Here is a 27,520-nt window from a genome sequence, read left to right as displayed (position 1 = left end):
ACCATCGCTTCTCCATAGCTCGTAGGTTCAGTATTGTCCAACAACATGATATCTCAGACAGGATCACGTACCACTCTGAAGTAGCACGCATCCTCGTCGTCCTACGAGGTTTGGTAGTGACTTGATCCAAAGTTTCATGATCACTATCATAAGCTTCCACTTCAATTGGCGTAGGTGCCACAGGAACAAATTCCTGTGCCCTACTACACACTAGTTGAAGTCATGGTTCAATAACCTCATCAAGTCTCCACCATCCTCCCACTCAATTCTTTCGAGAGAAACTTTTCCTCGAGAAAGGACTCGTTTCTAGAAACAATCACTTTTGCTTCCAGATCTGAAATAGGAGGTATACCCAACTGTTTTGGGTATTCTATGAAGATGCATTTATCCGCTTTGGGTTCGAGCTTATCAGCCTGAAACTTTTTCACATAAGCATCGCAGCCCCAAACTTTTAAGAAACGACAACTTAGGTTTCTCTAAACGGTGTCGTCTTAACGGAATTGCGTGGTGCCCTATTAAAGTGAATGCGGTTGTCTCTAATGCCTAACCCATAAACGATAGTTGTAATTCGATAAGAGACATCATGGTATGCACCATATCCAATAGGGTGCAGTTATGATGTTCGGACACACCATCACACTATGGTGTTCCAGGCGGTATTAGTTGTGAAACAATTTCCACAATGTCTTAATTGTGTGCCAAACTCGTAACTCAGATATCTCTATGATCATATCATAGACATTTTATCCTCTTGTCACGACGATCTTCAACTTCACTCTGAAATTACTTGAACCTTTCAATAATTCAGACTTGTGTTTCAGCAGGTAAATATTCTCAGCATCTACTCAAATCATCTGTGAAGTAAGAACATATCGATATCCACTGCATGCCTCAGCACTCATTGGACTGCATACATCAAATGTATTACTTCCAACAAGTTGCTCTCTTGTTCCATCTTACTGAAAACGAGGCTTTTTAGTCATCTTGCCCATGTGGTATGATTTGCATGTCTCAAGTGATTCAAAATCAAGTGAGTCCAAACGATCCATCTACATGGAGTTTCTTCATGCACATATACCAATAGACATGGTTCGCATGTCTCAATCTTTTCAAAAACGAGTGAGTCCAAAGATCCATCTACATGGAGCTTCTTCATGCGTTTTATCCCAATATGACTCAAATAGCAGTGCCACAAGTATGTGGTACTATCATTACTTTTGGCATGAACATGTGTATCACTACGATCGAGATTCATTTTAGGTGCAAGACCATTGAAGGTATTATTCAAATAAACAGAGTAACCATTATTCTCCTTAAATGAATAACCGTATTGCGATAAACATAATCCAATCATGCTCAACGCAAACACCAAATCTCGATGGTAGAGGGAGCATGCGATGCTTGATCACATCAACCTTGGAAACACTTCCAACACATATCGTCATCTCACCTTTAGCTAGTCTCCGTTTATTCCGCAGCTTTTATTTCGAGTTACTAACACTTAGCAACCGAACCGGTATCTAATACCCTGGTGCTGCTAGGAGTACTAGTAAACTACACATTCATATAATGTATATCCAATATACTTCTGTCGACCTTGCCTGCCTTCTCATCTACCGAGTATCTAGGGTAGCTCTGCTTCAGTGACCGTTCCCCTCATTACAGAAGCACTCAGTCTCGGGTTTGGGTTCAACCTTGGGATTCTTCACCAGAGCAGCAAACGATTTGCTGTTTCATGAAGTATCCCTTTTGCCCTTGCCCTTCTAGAAACTAGTGGTTTTACTAACCATCAACAATTGATGTTCCTTCTTGATTTCTACTTTCGCGGTGTCAAACATCGCGAGTTGCTCAAGGATCATCATGTCTATCCCTGATATGTTATAGTTCATCACGAAGCTCTAATAGCTTGGTGGTAGTGACTAAGGAGAACCATCACTATCTCATCTGGAAGATTAACTCCCACTCGATTCAAGTGATTGTAGTACTCAGACAATCTGAGCACATGCTCAACGATTGAGCTTTTCTCCCTTAGTTTGCAGGCTTAAGAAACTTGTCAGAGGTCTCATACCTCTTGACATGGGCACTAGTCCGAAATCCCAATTTCAGTCTTCGGAACATCTCATATGTTATGCGACGTTTCAAAAACGTCTTTGGTGCCACAATTCTAAACCGTTAGCAATACGCACTGAACTATCACGTAGTCATCAAAACATGTATGTCAGATGTTTCGTAACATCTACAGACGACGCTGAGGTTCAGCACACCGAGCGGTGCATTAAGGACATAAGCCTTTTGTGCAGCAATGAGGACACTCCTCAGTTTACGGACCCAGTCCGCATAATTGCTACTATTAACTTTCAACTAAATTTTCTCTAGGAACATATCTTAAACAGTAGAACTAAAGCGCAAGCTATGACATAATTTGTAAAGACCTTTTGACTACGTTCATGATAATGAAGTTCCTCTGATTCTTTAATGAACTGCCACTCAGATAGACATCCCTCTAGTCATCTAAGTGATACATGATCCGAGTCAAACTAGGCCGTGTCCGATCATCACGTGAGACGGACTAGTCATCATCGGTGAACATCTCCATGTTGATCGTATCTTCTATACGACTCATGCTCGACCTTTCGGTCTCTTGTGTTCCGAGGCCATGTCTGTACATGCTAGGCTCGTCAAGTCAACCTAAGTGTTTTGCATGTGTTCCGAGGCCATGTCTGTACATGCTAGGCTCGTCAACACCCGTTGTATTCAAACGTTAGAATCTATCACACCCGATCATCATGTGGTGCTTCGAAACAACGAACCTTCGCAACGGTGCACAGTTAGGGGGGACACGTCTCTTGAATTTTTTTAGTGAGGGATCATCTTATTTATGCTACCGTCGTTCTAAGCAAATAAGATGTATACATGATAAACATCACATGCAATCAAATAGTGACATGATATGGCCAATATCATTTTGCTCCTTTGATCTCCATCTTCGGGGCACCATGATCATCTTCGTCACCGGCATGACACCATGATCTCCATCATCATGATCTCCATCATTGTGTCTTCATGAAGTTGTCACGCCAACGATTACTTCTACTTCTATGGCTAACGCGTTTAGCAATAAAGTAAAGTAATTTACATGGCGTTATTCAATGACACGCAGGTCATACAAAAAATAAAGACAACTCCTATGGCTCCTGCCGGTTGTCATACTCAACGACATGCAAGTCGTGATTCCTATTACAAGAATATGATCAATCTCATACATCACATATATCATTCATCACATCTTCTGGCCATATCACATCACATAGCACATGCTACAAAAACAAGTTAGACGTCCTCTAATTGTTGTTGCAAGTTTTTACGTGGCTTGTATAGGTTTCTAGCAAGAACGTTTCTTACCTACGTAAAACCACAACGTGATATGCCAATTTCTATTTACCCTTCATAAGGACCCTTTTCATCGAATCCGTTCCGACTAAAGTAGGAGAGACAGACACCCGCTAGCCACCTTATGCATCTAGTGCATGTCAGTCGGTGGAAGCGTACGTGTAAGGTCGGTCCGGGCCGCTTCATCCCACAATGCCGCCGAAACAAGATAAGACTAGTAGCGGCAAGAAGAATTGGCAACATCTACGCCCACAACTGCTTTGTGTTCTACTCATGCATAGAAACTACGCATAGACCTAGCTCATGATGCCACTGTTGGGGAACGTAGCAGAAATTCAAAATTTTCTACGCATCACCAAGATCAATCTATGGAGTAATCTAGCAACGAGGGGAAGGGGAGTGCATCTACATACCCTTGTAGTCGCGATGCGGAAGCATTGCAAGAACGCGGATGAAGGAGTCGTACTCGTAGCGATTCAGATCGCGGTTGATTCCGATCTAAGCGCCGAACCACGGCGCCTCCGCGTTCAACACACGTGCAGCCCGGTGACATCTCCCACGCCTTGATCCAGCAAGGAGAGAGGGAGAGGTTGGGGAAGACTCCATCCAACAGCAGCACGACGGCGTGGTGGTGATGGAGGAGCGTGGCAATCCCGCAGGGCTTCGCCAAGCACCACGGGAGACGAGGAGGAAGAGAGGTAGGGTTGCGCCAATAGAGACAGGAGAACTCATGTGTTGGGCAGCCCTAGACCTCAACTATATATAAGGGGGGAGGGGGCTGCGCCCCCTCTAGGGTTCCCACCCCAAGGGGTGGCGGCCAGCTCTAGATCCCATCTAGGGGGGCGGACAAGGGGAGGAGAGGGGGGCGCCACTAGGGTGGGCCTTAAGGCCCATCTGGACCTAGGGTTTGCCCCCTCCCACTCTCCCATGCGCCTTGGGCCTTGGTGGGGGGGCGCACCAGCCCACCTGGGGCTGGTCCCCTCCCACACTTGGCCCACGCAGCCTTCTGGGGCTGGTGGCCCCACTTGGTGGACCCCCGGGACCCTCCCGGTGGTCCCGGTACATTACCGATATCACCCGAAACTTTTCCGGTGACCAAAACAGGACTTCCCATATATAAATCTTTACCTCCGGACCATTCCGAAACTCCTCGTGACGTCCGGGATCTCATCCGGGACTCCGAACAACATTCGGTAACCACGTATATCTATTCCCTATAATCCTAGCGTCATCAAACCTTAAGTGTGTAGACCCTACGGGTTCGGGAACCATGCAGACATGACCGAGACGTTCTCCGGTCATTAACCAACAGCGGGATCTGGATACCCATGTTGGCTCCTACATGTTCCACGATGATCTCATCGGATGAACCACGATGTCGGGGATTCAATCAATCCCGTATACAATTCCCTTTGTCTACCGGTATGTTACTTGCCCGAGATTCGATCGTCGGTATCCCGATACCTTGTTCAATCTCGTTACCGGCAAGTCTCTTTACTCGTTCCGTAACTCACATCATCTCGTGATCAACTCCTTGGTCACATTGTGCACATTATGATGATGTCCTACCGAGTGGGCCCAGAGATACCTCTCCGTTTACACGGAGTGACAAATCCCAGTCTCAATTCGTGCCAACCCAACAGACACTTTCAGAGATACCTGTAGTGCACCTTTATAGTCACCCAATTACGTTGTGACGTTTGGTACACCCAAAGCATTCCTATGGTATCCGGGAGTTGCACAATCTCATGGTCTAAGGAAATGATACTTGACATTAGAAAATCTCTGAGCAAACGAACTACACGATCTTGTGCTAGGCTTAGGATTGGGTCTTGTCCATCACATCATTCTCCTAATGATGTGATCCCGTTATCAACGACATCCAATGTCCATGGTCAGGAAACCGTAACCATCTATTGATCAACGAGCTAGTCAACTAGAGGCTTACTAGGGACATGGTGTTGTCTATGTATCCACACATGTATCCGAGTTTCCTATCAATACAATTGTAGCATGGATAATAAACGATTATCATGAACAAGGAAATATAATAATAACTAATTTATTATTGCCTCTAGGGCATATTTCCAACAGAACTTACCTGTAGACAACAATTTCCAGCCCATCTCCCCGCTACATGCCAGTGCACGCGGTGACCACGACAATGGCGTGCCTGTGCACGTGCTCTGTGGTGTGTCCAGAGCACCGTTTGTGCTTTGGCACCGCTCCCTCTCGTCGTCTTAGAGCTCGTGAGCATGTCCAATGGCAGCATCTCGCCGTCGCCGTTCCCCTGGACCCCTCTCCCCCTCCATCCGTTTGCTCACCGACGCAAACCGCCTTGTGCCCACGGACGCACAGTGGCGTTTTGGCTCGGTTCGTCGCCGTCGCCTTCCTCCCCGTGCTCCTTGGCCTCCTCTTCCCCGTGGGCTCCTCCCTGTGCCTCTCCGTCGCCTTCCGTCGAGCCCATGCGTGAGCACACGCGTCCGCTGAGCCGGACACGTATCCACGGCGACGATAGCTTGGCCTCCTCGCCCGCGGCTATATATAGCCAGCCCCGAGGCCATTCGACCTCAACACCAGCCTCACACCACCTCCAGCAACCTCCCCGACCTCTCCCTCGAGCTCCAGAGCCCCTCCCCACCTCTCTCAGCCGCCATGGCCGCCGCGAGGCTCAGCTTAAATTCGAGTGGCACCGAGCCCAACCCCTCCTGCTTCCACCTCCAGTAGCTCCCCTCCACCCCGGCGAATCTCTCCATCTACTCTTCTCCTCGCTGGCGTGCCTGTGGCCGCGGCTCCCAAGATCGACCGCCGTCTCTGTCTCCTTCTTTCACCAACCGTCGCCGTCTCCCCACTCCTCCCGGGGCTTGTTTTCCCCATGGATGGATGCGGTGGGCCGCGCCGCGCTCGCCGGTGGCCTCCCCTTGGCCGGAGTTGGCCGGAGCCGCGAGGCCAGCGCCGGCGCCGGCGCCCCTCCCTCTGTTATGCGCCCGCGTCGGGGGGAAGAAGAGGAGGAGCGGGAGGAGGGAGTTGACCCAGCGCGTGGACCCCGCGGCCCCACCAGTCAGTGACCCGGGGGGTTGACCCCGCTGACGCTGACGTGGCAAGTGGAGACGTATTCGCGCGCGTGCGTTTTCATCTGCAGAAAGCGTATCGCATGAAGTGCGCTTCCTCTTTGGGTAAGCCTATTTCATTTGTTCTTCGGGCGCAAATGTGCTTTCCTCTCGGGAAAGCGTATTTTCCAAAATCTGCTTCTGCCTTATCCACTCAGGGGCTTGTTTGTGATGATATTTTTGCAGATTAGTCCCTGAACTTCCTCACCTCACAACTTTTTACTCGTAACTCCAAATGAGGTGAATCCAAAGCCCACTTCTTCGTTTCATCGAGCCCGTTCTGTTGGTAACATTTTCATGATGTTTTGACATTCTGAAAATGACCATTTTTCCGAGAGAGAACGTTTTCCGGTGATTCTTTCCGCGATCTATCTGCGCTTCTCCCCGGTGTATTCTTCATCCCCAGGAAAGCCACACCCTCCATTTGCATGATTGCAATGCAGTGACATGGTTTCTTGATTTAAACTTGTTTAAAATATTGTTTTAGCTACTTGTGATTTGTTCATGGCATTTATCGGAGTATTATTTTGATCTTGCTATTGCCATGATATTTGCTTGGAGTTCTAGGATTAACATTTTGATGATTATGTGGATGACATGTTGCCTTCGGATTATTAGTGGCTTTTATGATTAGTTTCATGGTGGTTTTGGATATGATATCTTGGAGTATTTGCTTTGGATGTCATGCTGCCTTTGGATTATTAGTGGCTAGTAATATTTTCATCATGATGCTAGTTGATTATTATATTTTGGAGTATGATGTTGGAGATGATGCTTGCATGTGGATCATAGTTGGATATCTAGTTCTTGATATTTGAGTAGTAGTATTATTGTTCTTGGATTTATGATGATAGAAGTGTTATGCTATCCTTGGAGTATTTTGTTATATCGATAGTATGCTTGGATTATTTGTTGGATATTGCTATGACTTGGATTATAGTTTGATAGTTGATATCGGAGTATCAGTTAGCACAGTTATATGTTTGGGGATAAATTCCGTCAAGTTGGTCAGGTGCCACCGAACGGGGCTTTTCCAGTGCAACCACATTTGCCTTTATGGGAAGGCCCTAATGCGATGCTATTGTCATGCCTCTCGCCGGTGCCTCCAACGAGGGAAGGTTATGGGCGCGCGCTACCCTGATCAGGTAGGCGGACATAAGCCTTGTGTGCCCGTTGTTGTTGTTGAACCCGGGTTGTCCCCGTGTGGGACGTTTATGTTTTGGCCACAACGGTGGTCGTTGTGTCTTTGGTAGACACGGGGCCACCCAGGACTAGCCCACTGGGGAGTGAGTCGGAGTGGCCGGGAGAGTGTCATGGCAGTAGATCGGTTTTGTCGGAATGCCGTTGGTCCACCCGAATGGGAGTGCGAGGCCATGGATTCTGTGGTGTGGGTAAAGTGCGCTACCTCTGCAGAGTGTGTTTGTTTAAACTATCGATAGCCGCGTCCTCAGTCATGGGCATGGGTTCGTACAAGGTCACACCGTTCGATCAACACTCACATGACGGAATGACTTATAGGTGATTCATATGTTGATATTTTGAGCAGTACAGATTGGCAGGATGTTGATGATGATGTTTGAGACCAAGTGTTGGTCGTGGTAGTGATCGCCGGAAAGATCACCGTTTGAGACCAACTGTTGGTCATGGTAGTGATCGCCGGAAAGATCACCGTTTGGTTTTGATCACGAGGTGACCGAGATGGTATATTGCTTGGCCGATTATCCAAGAGAGATATGGTTATGGAGATCTGAGATGGTGATTTATCAGTATTGTATCAGTTTCATACCATGCTTAGTAGTTGCTTCATCTTGGTAGTTGTTAATTAATTAACCTGTTAATGCTATGTTATTGTCTTGCCTTGATGTTTATGGTTGTTGTGAGCTTGCAAGTACATTCTATGTACTGACCTGGCGTGTCATGCAAGATTGCAGGTGATGCCATGATTGCTTGATTTCTTGTCGAGGTTGCCGTGCGTGCGAGCTAGATCGTGTCCCAGCCAGAGTCCCTGCGGAGTGGAGATTCACCACTTTCGTCGTTGTTCCACTGCTAGAAGTATTCCGCTGCTACGAGATTGTTTTGCTGCTAGCATAGAGCAAGTGTAGTATCGCAGGCGTAGTGTCGCCGTGCTGATGTGCTTCTTTGTAACATCAGACCCTTGTATTATTATTCTTGTAATAAGAGCTGATTTGTTCTATGTCAAGCAGTGTCGTATTCCACAGACTTCTCCTCGATCTCTGGGCTGGAATACGGGGCACTCCAGTTTCTCTGAGACTGGGTGCCACAGCGCTTGGTATCAGAGCAGGTCTGGCTGTAGGACGCCCTAGTCAGCGCGAGCGGTAGAAACCAGTAGAAATCGGTAATTTAGAGGTTATCTTGTTTGTCGCATTTGGTTGCTGCATTTGTTTGTTGCATAGCATGCATATAGCCTTATTATTTGTTACTAACGGTTTATCTGGTGAGTGTAGCTGGCATCGGTTCGGATCCACTACAGCTCAGCCCCTGCATTTCCCTAGTTTTCTTTCCTTGCCTGTTCTTTGGTGTTTGGTGTCATTTCTGTCCCAGCAGAGTGATGCCAAGTGATCCCGACACTGTTTGCAAAAATGGTGCTCAGGTATCGCGCTGAATTCCTTCCTTCAGCCTCATTTTGTTTTGGTGATAGACATGCTCCTATCCCGAATCGCTCTTTTATTTTGTCGTGTTGGCAACCCTTAATGATCTTAGTTATCAAGAAAGGGCAATGCCAGCAGACTCAGTTTTCCTCGCTACCCTATTCCTTGGACGAGTACGGATCTTTTTCCGTCTGCTTGATAATAATGTGATTGCGACCTTCGTGTCCCACTACATGATTACCGAGTGCGTCCTCGCCTCCGAGCTAGTCAAGGTTGCTACCTGGCTAAGCTAGCACTTGGTGTAGCGTTGTTTACACCAATTCTTCCACACATTTATTCGTCCTCGTGCACATCGTCACAGCATGCTAGATCGTAGAACCGGAGATCCCGCGAGATTTGTGTGCTTAAGTAGGCATGCATATTGTGTGACTAGCAGTAAAATGTGGCATTGATTGTGTGTGAATTAATTGTTGTTGTGTGCTTTTGTTTAGTTGAGTTTTCTTTTGCCTCTTTCTTTTGGGCCCCGTTGTTACATTATTTTTCCCCTATAAAGAGTTGCTCATCAACCAACACCGGACTCAAAGAAGCAACAAGGAGTTTAAATATTTGGAAACTCAGCTAAACAGAATGGAATTCCCAGTCGTCTGCAGTAAAATGGGAAATATCTGATCTTGAGGCTGATAATCAATTGTGCATCAGTGTGCACTCCTCTCAACAGTACTGATAAATCAAGTCCCCATCAGTACCAAATCCTCACAACAGTAATGATCAAGTCAACAGCAAGACAAGTCAGGTACAAGTCCAACGGTATATTTTCAGACAGAGGTATGGATCATATACAAAGTTTTGGCTCAACAATGCATGATGCTGGAAATATGTTATCATCCGAAATAAAGTCAGAATGTGATATGCTCGAGGAAGACAGTCAAACCATTTTTCTCATGCAAATAATCAGCCCCAGAATATTATGGACGTGTGTGTAGATTTCAGTCTGCAAATTAGTATGCAGCTTTGGATGTAAGAAACTCAGTCTTCTTCCACACGCTATCAGAAGAAATTTATGATGTAAGGCTCCTCAATTTTCCTTAGCATAATATGTGAACAATTTCCGGTCCACGATACCCGGTCTTTCTCAACAAGATACCTCGGTAAAAGCTTCTAACAGACGGAAATGAATCTTTCTCAACAAGCAAAACCGAGGAGAAGCTTCTCAAGTACGAAACTCAGACTTCTCCAGCACAATAATCAGACCAAGCTTCATGTGTAAGCTATAGAGCCTTTTTCTGCACGATACCCAGACAAAAGATTTGAGCAAAAGTTAACAAGTTCTCCTCAGCAAGCTACTCGGATGACTTCTCTCGTAAGCTATTCAGTCTGCGTCAGTACCACACTATTGCACCGTCCTCAGTGATTATGCAGTGAGATTGGCAGTATATGGCAGTACATCTCAAGAGTCAGATCGGCAATATTTTGGTCAGAAGTACAAGTCAGTCAAGACATAGGTCTTCTTCAGAAATCAAATGTTCGGCTACATACCTTTCCACACATATGGTGAGCATGTATCTCCAGTCAGATCAGTCACTCATACGAGATGCGGCAAGGATCCAGCAGATATACCTAAGGAAAGGAAGGATCCCACAACTTCACGAGTCAGGCAAAGGAAAATAAGCAGAAATACATCTCATGAATTATAAGGATCGCCAAGATCTGGGGATGACATCACAGAATCAACCGTCTTGACAATGGTCATTAAGGTCATTATTCCCGCAACTGACAAGGAGATGTCCTAAAACCTTGTCACCTTCTTGTATGATCGGCCTCAACAATGAGCTCCGTATAGCTACAAACCCCGAGTATATGTCATATGTATGCAAACCAAGGTCAGAAAACATGCATAAGGAATAATGTCAAAAAATATTGCACTAATCACATCCATGGTCATACGAAGTATCAAGGACAGGCGTGGCCAAGTTATTTCAGCAAGGTATCCTGACAAAGAAAATCATGACCGTTAAAAGGTGAGACCGACAACAAAGGTATGATGATTTTGCACGACCATCAGGGTCCAGATACCCCAAGTCAGTTGGAGGCCATAATTCCATATGGATCCACAAAGACATACACCTTCAGCGGCCTACTCTATTTACAAGGATTTTCATATCCCGCTGACCCGCTTGACATGGTTAGTGTGGAATATCCAAGTCTGTTCTGTCAGATCCAAGATTCCTTTGCAACCTCAACAGTTTGACCTCAGCGGCAGTGTTAAAACATATCACAGCGTATTACCAAAGGTGGGTATACCGACAAAATGAGAAAGTCAAAAGCCGAATAATCAGCTCAGACCCGGTATACTCGCCGACGAAATCACCAGCTGAGGCGGGTCTGCAGAAACACAGCCTAACAGGCGCATGCTGTTCTCCCCGAAACCAAGAGTAGAACTACCGAAATTTAAAGTATAAAAATAAGAAGTGCTTACATCAGCAAAGAATCTTTTTTGTTTTTGCGGGGAAATCAGTAACTAGAACTTATCCACGCTGTTGAACTCGCTGAAAAACATATCATTAGCATACCTTATCCTCAAGTTGGGAATGTCAGCGCTTGAAAATGGTTAGAACCTTGAGTCCTTGTAAGCCACACTTTCATAAACTTCAATGTAAAGACGCCACAACCGTGCCTTGTTCCACATGAATAAAGGAAGAAAACAAGAAAATAAGATACCAACAATGTAAATCAAGAACATAATATAAAAGAAAACAAGGTCAGCCATACTACAAATATATATATTGTCTGGTTGGGAACAGCTAGGTAGACAACGTCAAATTTTTCAAAATCGATTCGTACAAGAGACAATCATACACGAGACGATCCACATGTCAGAAGCCACTCAATTCCAACTCCTTTTCTCATGCCTAGTGATTTTTTCTGAGATCTAAGAACCTGTAATATCAGAAGACCAAAAGCAGAGATCACAAATTCTTTCTATCCACGGAGTGTATTGCACAGAGCACTCTAGTTAAAATAAAAAAACTGGTCAGTTTGGTTTGAAAAGCACTAGGGCAAAAGAAACAAAAATTTACAGTAGCAGAAATACTGAAATTACTACTATCAAGCTGTTGAAATTAGTAGACAAGCAGAAATTCTTGTGCACGGCAAAGTTTCTGACACAAACGTTGATTCAGTATATTACACATTGATTTCCCCTGGAAATTACATTGTAGCAACACTGTAAATTAAGTGAATTTGCACTGTAATTACATCAAAATAGCACTGTGATTTGCAATGTAATTACCCTAAAAATCATACTGTGATTACTCTGAAATTACATTGTAACAACACTATATTTGCACAGTGATTAAACTGCAATTTCAGAGGAGATTACACTGTAATTGAAATGGAATTACAGTCATGAAGCTGCTGTGAACTTAAATGCAATACCACCCAAAACATAGAAAAATAAAAGAAATGGTTCTAAAATGGATGCAAATACTCAAGAAAGACAAGCCACAAATATTACACAACTCCAAAATTTACTGCATCCTAGTTTGTTAATTACATGTTAGATTACAATGTAATTCAGAAACATAGGCACTGTAAAAATGACCAAAATAAACAGCACAAAACTGATTGTAAGACTAGACTGGGAAAGACACCAAGAACTATGGTTGAAAAAATAATGTAGTCGTGTAAGACAATTACTATAAAAAATCCTTGTAAAAAATCCAGATAATGCATAGTCCACGCTTTACTGCATTCTGGCTTTTATTACATTTTACAATGAAATTACTATCGTGGGTAGTTCCTATTGTTCTAGAAACAATTTGCATTTTAGAAGACAAAAAGAACACATTAAAGTGCTTATGGTACTATCACTGGATATAAAACAGTAAGAGAAAATATACACTCACAAGCAACGTATATTATGGAGGCGATCAACTAATTACAAAGGCAAGCCTACAGTAAATGGCAATGGAATACACTGCCAACCAAGATAAATTACAATGGCAGGCAACTTGCTTTTTTCCTGAAATAGCTAGCTAGAAACTTGCTTTTTTCCTTGCTGCCAATGCACACTGGAGGAGCAGGGCTATATACAGACATTGCATTTACAAAAAAACACCACGATCGAACAGGCGAAGTACATGGATTACACAGCACCACGAAGTTACACTTACACAGACTACCACCCTCACCCACATGGATTACAAGCACTAGAGAACAAAGACAAATCCAACTGCCACTACAATCGATACAAAAAACAGATTCCCTCTCATCTGCTATTTCATAATCAATAGCATTTACAAACAGCACCTCGATCGAGCAGGTGAAGTAGTATGATGAACTAATTTTCTCCCAGCACAAGAACAGAGACACCTACCCTCACCTCATAGAGCAACTCAACTCACAGCAAAAGGATACCAGATCTAAAAATCAATAGCTACTGGGTAGATAACTAACATAAATCTCCATAAATCAGGTTACAAACTAACCACTAGCAGCTAAAATTTCAGATCGAAACGGCTAGCTGAAGAAACCCAGGACACGAACATCAAAACCACAAACATCTAGATGCAGAGAACAGAATCAGGCAAAAACGAGCGGAGAAACTAACACAAGCATTTAACGAGGGAGCATCAACTAAAATTACACGTAACAGCACACGAGCAACCCACAGATCTTCCGTGTAAGAATTACAAGTATTGACAAGATACCAGTTCAAATGCGTGAACGTGACTTTTCAATGATCAATCAACCCAGACAGGGGACTGCAACAGGCATTACCCAGACCCAGTGAAAAAGCTACTAAACCAAACTGAATCTAATAGGCTAAACAAAACTATCAACATTCTAAATGAATCTCATATGACCAACTAACTAAAAATTATTTTAGGAAACTGCAGTGGGAAAAGGCACATCAAAGGAAGATAGTCAAGATACAGAGATCTAGCAGGGCGACAGAAAAGGAGAAAACAATACATTGGTGACCCTCTACATACACCCAGACCTGCTGGTTGGTGACAGAATCATTCGTCAATGCGCAAATACGAAGAAAATCTACAATCACCACAGAGTTCTTTGATCGGCTGATTCAGTTAATCTAGATAATGCCTAAGCCATAGAACCACTTAATTTTATCTGGCCACAGGCTTTTATCACCAAAGACGACATGCCAAGGAAATTCATTGGCTAATCATTGTTGCATAAAATCGCCCAGGTCTTCAAGAGTTGCTTGTGTATAATTTACAAGCATTGCTTCAGGTGCCAACCCACCTGGTTTCCAATGCAATTTACTAGAATCAAGTGCTAACCTGTTAACAATATTTCAGTCAGCAAATTGCAACTTGCTGACAAGGATTATATCAAAGAAGCAGGAAGTTCTTCTACTACTAAAGCACAGCCATCTACAGACGGACATGATTGAACCATGGCACCACTCCAATCCCGCCACTGCTGATGTCTTCAAGCTCCCTCTTCCTCCACACTACGGCACAACGTGCAGACCTCCACCTCCGCCACCGAGGAAGGGGATTCCCCACACACGAAGGAAGCACAGACCATCGCTGCAAGTCCCCAAAACTAGTCCACTGACATTATGCAGATTCTAGCTAATAGCAAACTGCAGCACTGGACTGTGCAATATGGATGCTGTCATTATCTAATTATTAGTGACAATCCCAATAACATGGTATGGTAAATGAAATAACGGGACTGAACTAATGAACACATGGACAGACCTAACTGTCAATGACTGAAATTACAAGAAAAAAGGCCTGTGACTCTGAATTCTATCAGCAACCCCCGGATGTAAAAGGGCTTCCCAGCAACCACCGCAGAACACAGTTACCAGGTACCCGCAAATATCAAATCATGGGCGAGCAAAAATTTTGAATCAACGAACTCCAAAGCAAACCCACCCATGCACCACCAGCCCCCCCCCCCCCCCCCCCCCCCCCCAAGTCGCGGCGAGGCGAGCCGCGGATGCGAGACTGTAAATTCGAGGATTCAAACAAAATCAGCGCAGCGCCCGCGGCCGGAGAAACCTAAGAAGAGGAGGAGAAAGCAGTGGCGGATTCCGACGATGGCGGCCGGTCACAGGGGAATCTCCCTCCCGGATCTCACCCACCCCTCTCTGTCTCACAGGCAACTAGGGCCCTACTCGCAGGCTCGCAGCACACAAATTGCAGTAAACCTCCAATTTCAGCACGAAATTGTAATCAGCTCACAAATTGCAGTAAACCTCCAACTTCAGCACGAAATTGTAATCAAGTCCAAAAGAAAAATAAAAGGGAACGATCATCCAAGACACTCGCGACAGTGTTTCAACGCGCGCGCGCGCGCAGCTTCGTCCCTTCCTGCTAGTCTGGACTTCGGGCACTCTGTCTTCGCTCCGTCAGTCCCCTAACCGATCATCCTCACTCTGTCAGCACCCTTGGCACTCTGTCAGCACTCAGGGCACCCTGTCTCAAGTTCTTTGCTCGATCATACTAACGGAAGCCAGTCGCTAGCAGTGGCCTGTAAATTAAGAAAAGGGAACCACGGTGACTAATCTATCCTGCCATTGGCATTCACTGTCCTCCATTGATCAAGTAAGCCAGTACTGACTTACCTTGCAATGCAAAGAACAGAAGTTGCCGGCTCCGATTACTTGAAAGCAGATGGGGCACATGTTCTCGGACTCGAGGTCGGCAGGCACCGCAGGGCTGAGAATGGGAACCATCGGGATGCCACCAACGTAGATGACCTGATCAAGTAGTTTGTATCTCAGCATAGTCAATCCGGAATTGACGAAATTGCACAGAAAACTTGACTCTTTTACCTGTACGCCGTCAACGACATGGGCGGGCAGTACTCCCGCCACCGGCGTCAGCACCATCCCCTGGGCTCGCACAAATCTGATAATCTCGCCGCCCTGCCCCGGATGGTGCGACTGGGCATGAGTGCCGCAGAACGCCGAGGCGTAAAATCTCCTGCACAGCGTACAAAACCTATCGGGAAAGAACTGCTGGTGGAAGTCAGCATTCACCATGGCCTGTGCCTTCGCCCTCCCTGCAGGCCTCCCTTCGTCGACCACCGCGAGCTGCCAAAAGTGGATGGGGCAAGATCAAGAACCGTAAAGAACCGAATTGAAACAAGAAACATGGTGCCTTGGCGCAAAGCAAGAATTCAAAGAACCTTGGCAAGAAAGCAAAGAACCTAAAGAAAAGAGAAATCAACCTTGCACTCGGTGGAGCACGACGCTTCTGTCGAAACCATAGGATCATTGCACTTGTTGCAATAACTGCGGACTCGCCCTGGGCGTTGCTGCGCACCAGCTCGTCGGTGGAGCGGGACAAGAAGTTCCTGTCCGTACCTAACCCTGTGGATCTGATCCCACTTGTAGCCGCATCTATTTGCATCGAAATACTCGACACAATGCCCGAAACCCCCGTCCATGAAACGCACCTAACGAATTTCGATCGCTTTGAGCAATTTATGATGCAAACCTTAGTAAGTTTCACAGTGGGAGGGGGGTTCCGAAACGCACCTCTGGACACCGTGGATCTCGGTACTGCGCCCCGTGATGCGCCGCTGCATGGTTGGGACAGCAGTGGGAGCAGATGGGGGTCATGTAGTTCATGCAAAATCTATTGGGCGTGCAGAAAGCATCGTAGCCGTAGGTGAGGAAGTCCGCCAAGTAGGGGGGTGCAGGAGGGAGAGCAGCCATGGTGCAGGTGCAGCAGGAAGCAACACCAGGACGAATCTGGGCAAGCCGGAGGAAGAGGAAGAAGCGGGACGAAGGAAGAAGACGGTGGGGAAAAGGATGACAGGCGAGGCCGGTTTTAAAGCCCCCTACGGCTAGTAGGAAGAAGACGGGCTTTTGGGTAGTGTTCTCGCCCAAAGTGTCGGCCGGGCCCAATAGGATAGATAGCCTTGGTGCTGCTGTTTCTTTTTTTTTGTCTCGTTTTCTGTTTGTTCTACTTTTTCACATTTTTTCCATTTTTTCAGTTTCAGTTTCATTTTTTCGGGTTTATTTTATTTTACATTTCTTTTTATATTAATACCTGGAATTATTCATTAAATACAGGAAAAATAATAATACGCATGAACATATTTCTTTATATAAATGAGCATTACTTCATGTCACAATCCCATACATGAAAAAACATTATATAAGTTAGCATTCATTTTCACACATAGGAACACTTTTTTTATAATACATGAACATTTAAATTTCACATAAAATTTTTATTTTGGTATACATAAAAATTTTCTCATTACTAGCAAGTGTCTTTTTTCTATTTTTAGACTGATTTACAAATCATAAATTTGGGATTTAAAAATGGCAAAAAAATTACATGTTAAAGGGCGACGCCATTAGCCGACCCACTAAACTTTTTCTTCAGGCATCGCCTCCAAGTATGTCGCTTAGAGCATCTCCTGCATATCTCCTTTTCCCACTATTCTTTTGGTATTAGAGGAGTTGGGTCATGTCCTGCAAGTGCACAGGACTTTGTAGCAATTTCGTGCTAAGTAATGTTTGTTGACCCCACAGGAACCGAATAGGAAGTCACCACAAACCATGTAACTACATCATCCGTAGTTTCGTACGAACCCAAGCCAGAGTTTTGAAATAATATACTCTAGTACATTGCTAGGGAAAATGAATAAAAGGACATTTTACTAAACTACAAACGGAAAGATTAAGAAGGAGACTAAACTAACTGGAGCGGCGTTTGAGTAGTAAGCGTTCTCGAAGGATCCAGAGTCATCCACATGAATGGATTTTTTTTATGTTAGCATTCATTTTCACATATAGGAACACTTTTTTATAATACATAAACGTTTAAATTTCACATATTTTTTTATTTTGGTATACATAAATATTTTCTCATAGCTAGCAAGTGTCTTTTTTCTATTTTTAGACTGATTTACAAATTAAGAAGAGGCTTCAAGCTGAAGTCCAAATAGGAAATTATCTCAAATGCAAATAAACCCGTAATGTAAGTGTTTCAATAAATAGACAAAATGGTTTTTGAGTCTTTTTCGTTTCAAAAAAAAGACCAACTCTAAAATTTAGTTATATTTTTGCAAATAGTTCACACATACTTGCACGTGGTGTCTATGTTTTCTGAGTTCTCCGATGGACAAAGACTAATGTGTGTACTCTATATTGGTTGCGGAAATCCAGTGGCGCGGCAAAGCGCGCTTTCACTTCTGGTGTTTACTGTCAGTTTTGCTATTCTTTGGGTCCCTAAAACTAGGTTTTGTATCGGTCAAATTTCTTTTTTCTTCTAGCATGCACCAGAACACGTGAAAAAAAAGCTTGGTTTTGTTTCAATTTTTTCTCTAACCCACGGAAGCCCACATAAAAAGTGTAATGGCTGAAGCAGCCCAAGGTCCACATACCAAATGTATCATTGATTAATAAATTACTCCCTCTATAAACAAAGTAGTCTATAAACGTTTATAGACTACTTTGTTTATAGAGGGAGTGTAAAAGAAGCGGATCACGTGTGCGTGTGTGCTTGCGTGCATGCGTGTGTTGTGTGTGTTCGTGACACAATTCTTTTTGTTGTTGTTGTTTGAACACAAAGTATAACAAAAGCGTATATATGAAGGTTACACTACTATATCATTGTCGTTTTCTTGTATGCAACTTTTTGTCATCATTTGCTTTTATGTTTTTCCTTCATTTTCTTTCTTCTTTTAGGTAACACAAATGCCCCACATTCATGTTAACTCAGGAAAAAAATGTTTTTGTTTTTATTTTGTTTTATTAGATCTTAGTTATGTCCATTCCTTTTTTTGTTGGATTTTCTCATATATTTCTGAATGCGACAGTGTGTGTAATGTTTGCAATCTTGTGACAGTACTTGATTTTGCATTAGGCACGTCAAATGAAAAACATTTTTTCACTTTTCTATTTAAATCATAATAATTATCAAAATAACAGTAGTTTACATTTGTTTTTGCACGGCACATAATACTACATGTTTGGAATGATTTGTGTGCCAATTTTATTTATTATAATTCTACATATAAGATAAGAGTTTGATGACAGGTATTGATGATTGTTCACGTTACTCATAGTTGTACAATTTTTTTTATTTTAGGGTTAAACCACTCGCACAATTCATTCTTCCATAAAAATAAATAATTTTATTTATTGTTATTTTTGAAAATTCTTATATCAAGTAAGATCACTTCTACAATTCTTGATAATTATCAAAGTAGCACTAGTTCACATTTGTTCTTGCACGGCACATAATAGTGCATGTTTTGTGTAAGTTGTGTGCAGCTTTTATTTATTCTAATTCCTACATATAAGAAAATAGTTGGACAATAAGTATTCATGATTGTTAATGTTCGGCACAGTTGTACAAAATTAACTTCTTTTATTTTGTTGTTGTTTCTTTTAGGTTAAAACCATCCCTATACTTCATTCTTCCACAAAAATAAATGTATTCTTATTTTTCTTGTCTTTTCCATTCTTCTATTAAGTAAGATCACTTCTATAATTATTTCTCCCTTGAATTTATTTCCTCCTTAGATTGAATTTCGTTAGTCTTTCTTTCTATGTTTTTGCATTTCTTCTTTGTGGTAACAACACTGCCACAATTCCTTCTTCCTTCGATTAAAATTTATTTATTTATTTTGTCTTTTACTCATTTCTAGACCGAGGTTTATTTATTTCTTTATCATTTCCATATTGCTTACTTCACGATTGTTTTATTCATCGTCAAAATATCTATGTTGTTCTAATTTGCATGCAATACTTTTATTTACAATGAATTTTTAACCCGGACATTATGTTGATATTAATTCCACATATTTAAGCCAGACGTTTAAGAGTATTAGTTTGTCATGGCCGAAATATTTATTCTGTGTTTTTTTTATGATTTAGCATGAAGTCTTCTAAATGAAATAGACTATAATTAATTCCCTCTCCTGCCCCTATAATAATCTTTAAAATTACTACGTATGTGTGAAAACAAATATACGGATCAACGCAAAGCATATATCTACATATATACCTACTAATAAAGTAGAAAGTGTTTCTGCCCGTCCGCCGTCATATTAAAAAAAAACCCTGATTTTTCTTTAAGTAACCTATGGTCCAACATTAAGTGTCCTTTCTCTGTTGGGCTTCAACCCAATTGCGGCAGCCGCTATCTTGCGCGCCCGAGCGCCGGTTAGTATTCCTCGTACAGTTGCAGTAGGTCCAGTTCAATCTGTTTTCAGCCCTTTAGGTCCCTGACTTTTATTATTTACAGAGAATATGTTAAACATGATTATACTATAACTTTGCAACCGTAATTTGGATTAAAATAACTTGTATATGTAATTTGATCAGAAAAATGCGTAGTTTCCAACTGTGATATTATTTGTTCCTGTTAACCACTTTAAAATTATGTTCAGGGTATAAACTTAATCAACCTAATTAATTGCTATGGTGTATTTTGGAAAATGCTAACACAATATAACTTTTATATAATCCTTATATATATGAAATATGTTTCGAGGGCCTATATGGCTTGGAGGGAGTATAAATAATCGATTTCAATAGGCATACAGAAGTAATAAAAAAAGAATAAAGGGTGTGATTAGTAGGGATAAAAAATGAATGAGAGATTCAAAAAATATGAAGGAGAGAATAGCACAAAGGAATTGGTATTAATACCAAGGGTGTGGCATGCATGCAATGCAATAATAAAAAGGAATTAATACCGAGAGACGTGGGAGGGGCACGCATATATGCGTTGCTACGCAATGTGCGACCGTTATGTGCAACAGAAATAAGAGCGTCGACTTGTATGCAACGAACTAGGGTCATTTCGCTCAAACGTACACAATAGTTTTTATTAATTTTCAAACATATACAAAGATAGCCTAAAACACATTTAACAGAACGACAAAGCTAATTTCCTGCCGACTGTTCGTTAGCAACAGGCGCGTACGACGGCGTTGCCGCACGATCCGCGTCTCGCGGCCCACCACAGTTTTCTTTTTTCTGATGCATCCACGCACGACCCGTTTCAGATCCGATTTGTTTCCCCGATCCACCTTTTCCGCCTCGGAACGATCTCCTCTGATTTTGATCCATTTTTCTCTCTCTCGATTTTTGCACGTAAAACACAACGCTGGGTCCTTTGTTTTTTCACGCAAAAATTAGTGTGAATAGCAGGATTCGAACCTTGTATCTCTTATAAGCCAACTCAACTAGCCAACCACCTCACCTACATTCCTTTTTCTTAAAGGAATGAAAATAAATAGGCTATTTAACCCGTCTCCTCTACCATGTTTGCATAAAAATAAGTTAATTTAGCGACCGATTTTTTCTGCACTTAAGCAGATTTTTTACCAACTCATCTCGAGTTGGTGACACCATGTTAACTTTTGGAAAGGCGGGATGGGGAGTTGATGAAATATACCCCCGCCCCCGGATAAGTTTTCTGTTGATAGCATGATAATTCAGACATCGCAGATCTGATAACTTATATACCCCAATCATGGTAAGTTTACCGACGGGGACGGGGGGGGGGGGGGGGGGGGGGTTGAAATGTTCCTCCGATAACTTCTGTTTTGTGAATAACATGGTGACTCACACTTCGCAGACCTAATTACTTATGTACCCTGGTCCTGAAAACTTTGTCGGCGAGGGTGGGGATTGAAACATACCACGATAACTTCTATTCAAATAACATGATAACTCATACATGCAGACCTGATAACTTATGTACCTCGGTCCTGATAACTTTGTCGGCAGGGGTGGGGGTGGGGGAGTCGTTGAGACATACCACGGTAACTTCTATGCAAATAACATGATGACTAACACATCACAGACATGATAACCCAACATGGAAAAGTTGTTTGAAAACATATTTTTGGTAACTTCTATGTAAATATCATGGTAATATACCACAACTAAGATGATAAACTACATACAAATACCGCGGTAACCTTTGACCCGGGGAAAAGGCTATTGAAAATATACGTCTGACCACTTTTGTCTAGATAGTATGATAATTTAGAAACAACATAGAGGGTAACCTATATACAAACACCACGATAACTTTTGACTTGAGAAAAAAGTTGGTAAACAACATACCTGATAACTTATGTGTAAATTGTGTGGTAATGTACGCACCACAGACTTGATAGCTTATGTAAACATCGCGGTAACATTGACACGGGAGGGGGGGGGGGTCGTTGAAAACATCGTCCCCTCCTCCCGATAACCTATGTGCAAATGGCATGATAATTTACGCACACCAAAGATGATAAAATATGTACAAACAACACGGTAACTTTAGACCCAAGAGAATTTTTTATTAAAAAACATACCCACCCCACCCCCGATAACTCCCGTGTAAGTAGCATAATAATTCACACACATCAGAGCTGATAACCTATATTTACACATGTATGCATGCATTAGAGGAGGAAAATTGATATCATCCTAGATTCTCCCATATTTTCGAAACATCAAAATGTTTTATAGCTCAAATCGTTGGTCCGATCGAAAAATCATTTTCACATAAAAATTCCACCGCGGCGAGACCTACGAAATTGGATCTCATGTTGATATGTTCTGACTTTTTTTGCGTGCAAAGAATGTTGGAGGAATCATGTTTAAGCTTTGATAATTTCTGTGTAATCAACATGATAACTTATCTCAACTCGCATGATAACTTGTGTAGCACACATGTGGTAACTTTTTACACGAAAAAAAGTCGTCAGAACATATCAACAATGGATCTAGTTTCGAAGGTCTCGTCGCAACGAATCTTTTATGTGAAAACAATTTTTTAATCGGAGCGACGGTTAAGCTACAAAGTATTTTAAAGTTTTAAAATAAAGAGAATCTTTGCTGACATCATTCTGATTTTTATAGTTTCAAGCATGTGCCACACACTGCATGCATGGGCATGCAGACGCGGGATTGCATGCGTTTTCTTTAGCGATGGATGATTAGCTAGGTTAGGATCGTTCGGATCTGTTGCTAACGACCAGTCGACTGGTGGTTAGCACAGTCCTTAATAGAATCCTTTTATTGAGATTTTTCTCACTGACTTGGTGCAGATTCTAAACATTGCTTCAACTTACAAATATGCATTGTTATGGAAAATTGAAAACTAGGCTCTTTAAGATCAAAATTGTCGTACGAAAACCATACCAAAAGTGTTGTATGTGTAGCATGCTTCTTAACGTACTACTGATATGAATTTCTGCTAGACCTTGGTGTGCGTCCCACTGCCTGGCCGGCCATAATTTGCTGGTTGTTGGCGCACGCTAATTAAACATATTAAGCCACGTGTGAAGGGTGGTCAACCAACTATGCCACACGGCGTAAGCTGGTTGGCCGCGGTGAGAAATCTTTAAAAAATTTATTTCTTTTTTCTTTTTAGATGGAGGTGAGAACATTTGGTATTTTTTAAATGAAGGATTATGCAAAGTGACACTCGTTGGTTCTTTTTTACTTTTTTTTAAATGAAGGTGAGGATTTTTATTCTAAAATGTTTTTTTAGACGAAGACAAAGACTCTATGTATGTTTTTAAATAAAAATATGCGCACAGTTTCTTCTTAAGTGACGCCACAGGGTGGCGGCCCAATTACTAGTAGATATTTCAGATACGTCAATTATCTCCTCTGTTTGCAACGCAGGGTCATATGTGCCAGTGCATGGTAACGGATATACGATGCTTTGCATTTATAGTGTGCATGCATGCATAAAGGAGTACTTGTAGCAATTGGATTAAATAATGTCTGCTCTAATACTGTAGTAGTCGTCGTCTAGCTCTGGTATGCAGCAGCTCTGAAGCAACCATGCAGCTATTTGAACCCGTGGTCACGTGCTTAATTAGCACAACATTAGCCCATTTGCTATAGCTGCAAAATTGCATACACGAATTCTTCGCTAGTTCGTAAAACACGTACTCCCTCCGTGACAAATTTGAGTCATTTATTTTGGGACCGAGGGAGTAGAATGCACCACTACAGTTCATGAATACGTTGGAAGAAGACTACCCTACTTGTATATTTATACACAGCTGTGCATGCGTAGGTCACTTAAGGTAACTACACTGCTGCGCGGTGTTGTACTGATCCGGTTTCATGTCGACGGCAACCCTGAAAAGAACTTGACGTAGTTGGCTGGATCCCCCAGCACTTTGAGCATTCTCGGGACAGGCGGCATGCTGACCTCGACGAGCCCCTCGAGGGCCTGCACCACCGTCCCCATGCTCGGCCGCGCGCCCTCCTCGTCCTGCACGCACCAGCACGCCACCTTGCACGCCCGCTCCACCTCGCCACTGTCGGCGTCGCCGTCGAGCCGCCTGTCCACCGTGCTCTTCACGTCGCCATCCAGGAGCCGGCTCGCGGCCGTCGACGGGAAGAAGTCCACGGTGCCGTCCGGCCGCTGCTCCACGTTCCTCCTGCCGGACACGATCTCGAAGAGCAGCATGCCGTAGCTGAACACGTCGGCCTTGGCCGTGATGGCCGTGCCGGTGATCCACTCCGGCGCCAGGTACCCCACCGTGCCCCTCATCGTCGTCAGCACGCGGCTGATGTCGCGGCCCATGAGCTTGGCCAGCCCAAAGTCGGCCACCTTCACGGCGAACGCGTCGTCCAGGAGGATGTTCTCGGGCTTGATGTCGCAGTGTATGATGCAGTCCCTGCACTTGTCGTGCAGATAGTCCAGTCCCCTCGCGATGCCCAGAGCGATCTGGTACCTCGTCTCCCAGCTGAGGACGCCATGGCCGGGGCTGGGGCCGGACCCGAAGAGGTGCCTGTCCAGGGAGCCGTTGGGCATGTGCTCGTAGACGAGCAGCCTCCGTGTCCCCTCGGAGCAGAACCCGAGCAGCCGGATGAGGTTGACGTGCTGGATGGTGCCGATCGTGCTCACCTCCGCGCGGAACTGCTTCTCCCCCTGACGCACACCCTCCAGCTTCTTCACCGCGACCAGCGTCACCGCCGCGTCGGGGAGTGACCCTTTGAACACCGACCCGAAGGAGCCGCCGCCGAGCTTGTCCGAGAAGTTGTTGGTCACGGACTGCATGTCGCGGTACGTGAACGCCATCAGGGAACCTTCCACGACTCTCCTTTGCGCCTTCACCCTTCTCCTCCTCAGAACGAAGACTGACACGAGAATGGCAACGGTGACTGCGGCCACGGCCGCCGCGACGATGACGAGTGCAATGATCAGTGTCTTGGTGCGCCCTTGGCTAGTGAACTCGGACGCAGCCAGCCGGATGAGGATGGTGCCACTGCCGCCTCCGGTGCCAGTGCTGCTCGTGTCTTGGAGGTTGATGAGGCCTCCGTGCCAGAGCCAGCAGCTACCGTTGTAGGAGTAGGCAGTGCAGGAGCACTCCCCGATACACGCGAGCTCGCAGTCACGAGCGCTCGCCGCGGACACGACACCCCGCGCGTCGCTCGGCAGCCTCACGTCAGGCATGGCATAGAAACCGTCGTCGTTCTTCGCCTCCCGCATCGTGCACTGCTGCAGCGCGGTGTCCCTGACGCAGCCCTCAGCATGATCGCCCTGCAGCCATGCCAGCGGCCGCCGCTCGCGGAAGCCGCGAAGGCAGCGGCACGACGGCAGCTCGTTCTCGACGCACGCGGCGAAGGCCCCGCAGAGCGCGTAGACGTCGCACTGCGCCTTGGGCTGCGACCAGAAGAGGATCCACTGGCCGGCTGACTCAACCCACGTCAGGAACTTGATCTGGCCCGTCACGTCCACCAGGAACCGCGTCACGACGGCCTCGTCCTTGACGTCGTAGAAGAAGTAGCTCTCGTCCACGCCGTCGACGTAGCCGAATTTGTACTTGGAATTCGGGTACTTGCTATAGGCCGTCAACTCCGGCACGCCGGTGAACCCGTCCCCGGTCCAGTTGCCGCTGGTCCAGTACTCCATGCTGCCGTTCCAGTTGAGCAGGTACTGGCTCGTGCCGTTCGGGTCGAGCTCGAGCGCGAACACGCCGGGCGCCGGGTCGTCGTAGCCCTTCCACGCGAAGAGACGAGTGACCTCGCCGGTGCGCTTGTTCCGGCCGAGCTTGCCGCCGGGCAGCCACGTGTCGCCGAAGTGGTCGAAGCTCTGCCAGAGCACGGCGGAGGTGTTGGACGCGTCCGCCAGGACGAGGTTGCCCGTGTCGAGCAGGAGGCCGACCGTGGAGCCGCCGGAGGCGACGCCTGTGGACCAGAGTACCGGGGACTTGGCACGGTCGTCGAGGAGGACCATGTTGCCGTCGCTCGAGATAGAGAGCTGCGAGGAGGCTGGGTCGGAGACCGGCGTGTCCCGGTTGGCAACCCACACCGTGGTGTGCTTGGAGATTTGGTTGTACCAAATGCCGAGGTACCAGTTCTGCGATGATTCTGCTGCGCATGCGAAATGAATGTCACACGGCAATCATTTAGAATATGTATCATCCGCAAGACCACAAGAAGAGCCAAGGAGAGTCGGAGAGGGGTAGAAGTTGTTGCAGGTGGGTTTACCAGGCTGGAAGAAGCCGAGCGCGAACTTGCCGCGCCTGGACACCAGCCTCTGTCGGCCTGACAGCGGCCGGCCGACGGCGACGGTGTCGGCGTCGGCGGCGCGCGACGGTGCTCCTTGCAGGAGCAGAAAGCCGAGGAGCAAAGGAAGCACGGCGGCGGAGAAGCGCGTCGCCATTGCTGCAGCCTCCGAGCGCGCGGCAGGGGAGGCAGTGGCCGGCAATAAGACAACAGATACTGACAGTGAAGAGAGGGCGAAAAGGAGAGGGGATCGAGCGAGCCACGCCTCGGACTGGCCGATCACTCACACAGGGGAGGAACAGAGGAAAGGTGGTCCGCGGCTGAGCGGTCACGCCCGGCTTAAATGCGGCATTGAAGACGTCGTACGAGAGAATTACTACCAACACTTTGGTTCACCTCATCTCGCCGTCGTCCCGGGGCGGGCCGGCGGGGCCGTGCCGTGCAGCAGCGGAAGGTGCCGCGTGCTGTTTCGCCAGCCAGTAGTACTGCGGCGCTCCACATGGACGGACGGGACGAAGCGTGATCGGTGGACCGCCGGTGAACTTTTGGGCGCAGGTGCGCACTGTTCTTCGTTTGCTCGATATACCTCGACCGACCGGTTATGAGTTATGACGACGCGGGTAGCAGCCACTAGCTGGAGAGAGCTACAGTTGCACGGCAGGGGCATGGACGTGCACGTGGACGTGGACGGAGGGTATCGGTCGCAGGCAGCTAGGCCATGCACTGCTCGAGCGGTCGAGCCAAGTGGGAGTGGTCTGTGGAGTAATCAAGTGCTAACTCACTCGGCAGGACACGGGCATCGTCCGTCAACATGCAAACGGCGACGCTGCATCGCCACAAAACCACGCAAATCCAGGGGGGTTGGTGTCGCATTGATCGCCGCGCAGGGGAGCCTTGGCGCCGGTGGTGGGGCGTGCTCAGTC

The 27,520-nt window shown here is 45.3% G+C and overlaps 1 protein-coding gene across 2 annotated transcripts; it reads right to left on the bottom strand.

The window, feature by feature from the left end:
* Positions 1 to 23,942: 23,942 nt before the first annotated feature.
* LOC109748882 (G-type lectin S-receptor-like serine/threonine-protein kinase At2g19130) lies at positions 23,943 to 27,215 on the bottom strand. 2 transcript variants are annotated; one of them, XM_020307902.4, is made up of 2 exons: positions 26,580 to 27,215; positions 23,943 to 26,462 (listed from the first exon to the last, which is right to left on the bottom strand). In XM_020307902.4, exons 1-2 carry the CDS (start codon positions 26,752 to 26,754, stop codon positions 24,202 to 24,204), a joined length of 2,436 nt encoding a protein of 811 aa, XP_020163491.1. In that variant the 5' UTR covers positions 26,755 to 27,215; the 3' UTR covers positions 23,943 to 24,201. The 2 variants fall into 2 exon arrangements, with proteins under 2 accessions (XP_020163491.1, XP_020163492.1); XM_020307903.4 differs by having other exon boundaries at positions 23,943 to 26,459; positions 26,580 to 26,883.
* Between the last annotated feature and the right edge of the window lie 305 nt (positions 27,216 to 27,520).

Source organism: Aegilops tauschii, chromosome 3, assembly GCF_002575655.3.
Source record: "Aegilops tauschii subsp. strangulata cultivar AL8/78 chromosome 3, Aet v6.0, whole genome shotgun sequence".
NCBI lineage: Eukaryota > Viridiplantae > Streptophyta > Magnoliopsida > Poales > Poaceae > Aegilops > Aegilops tauschii.
This window is presented reverse-complemented; position numbering and strand designations above follow the sequence as displayed.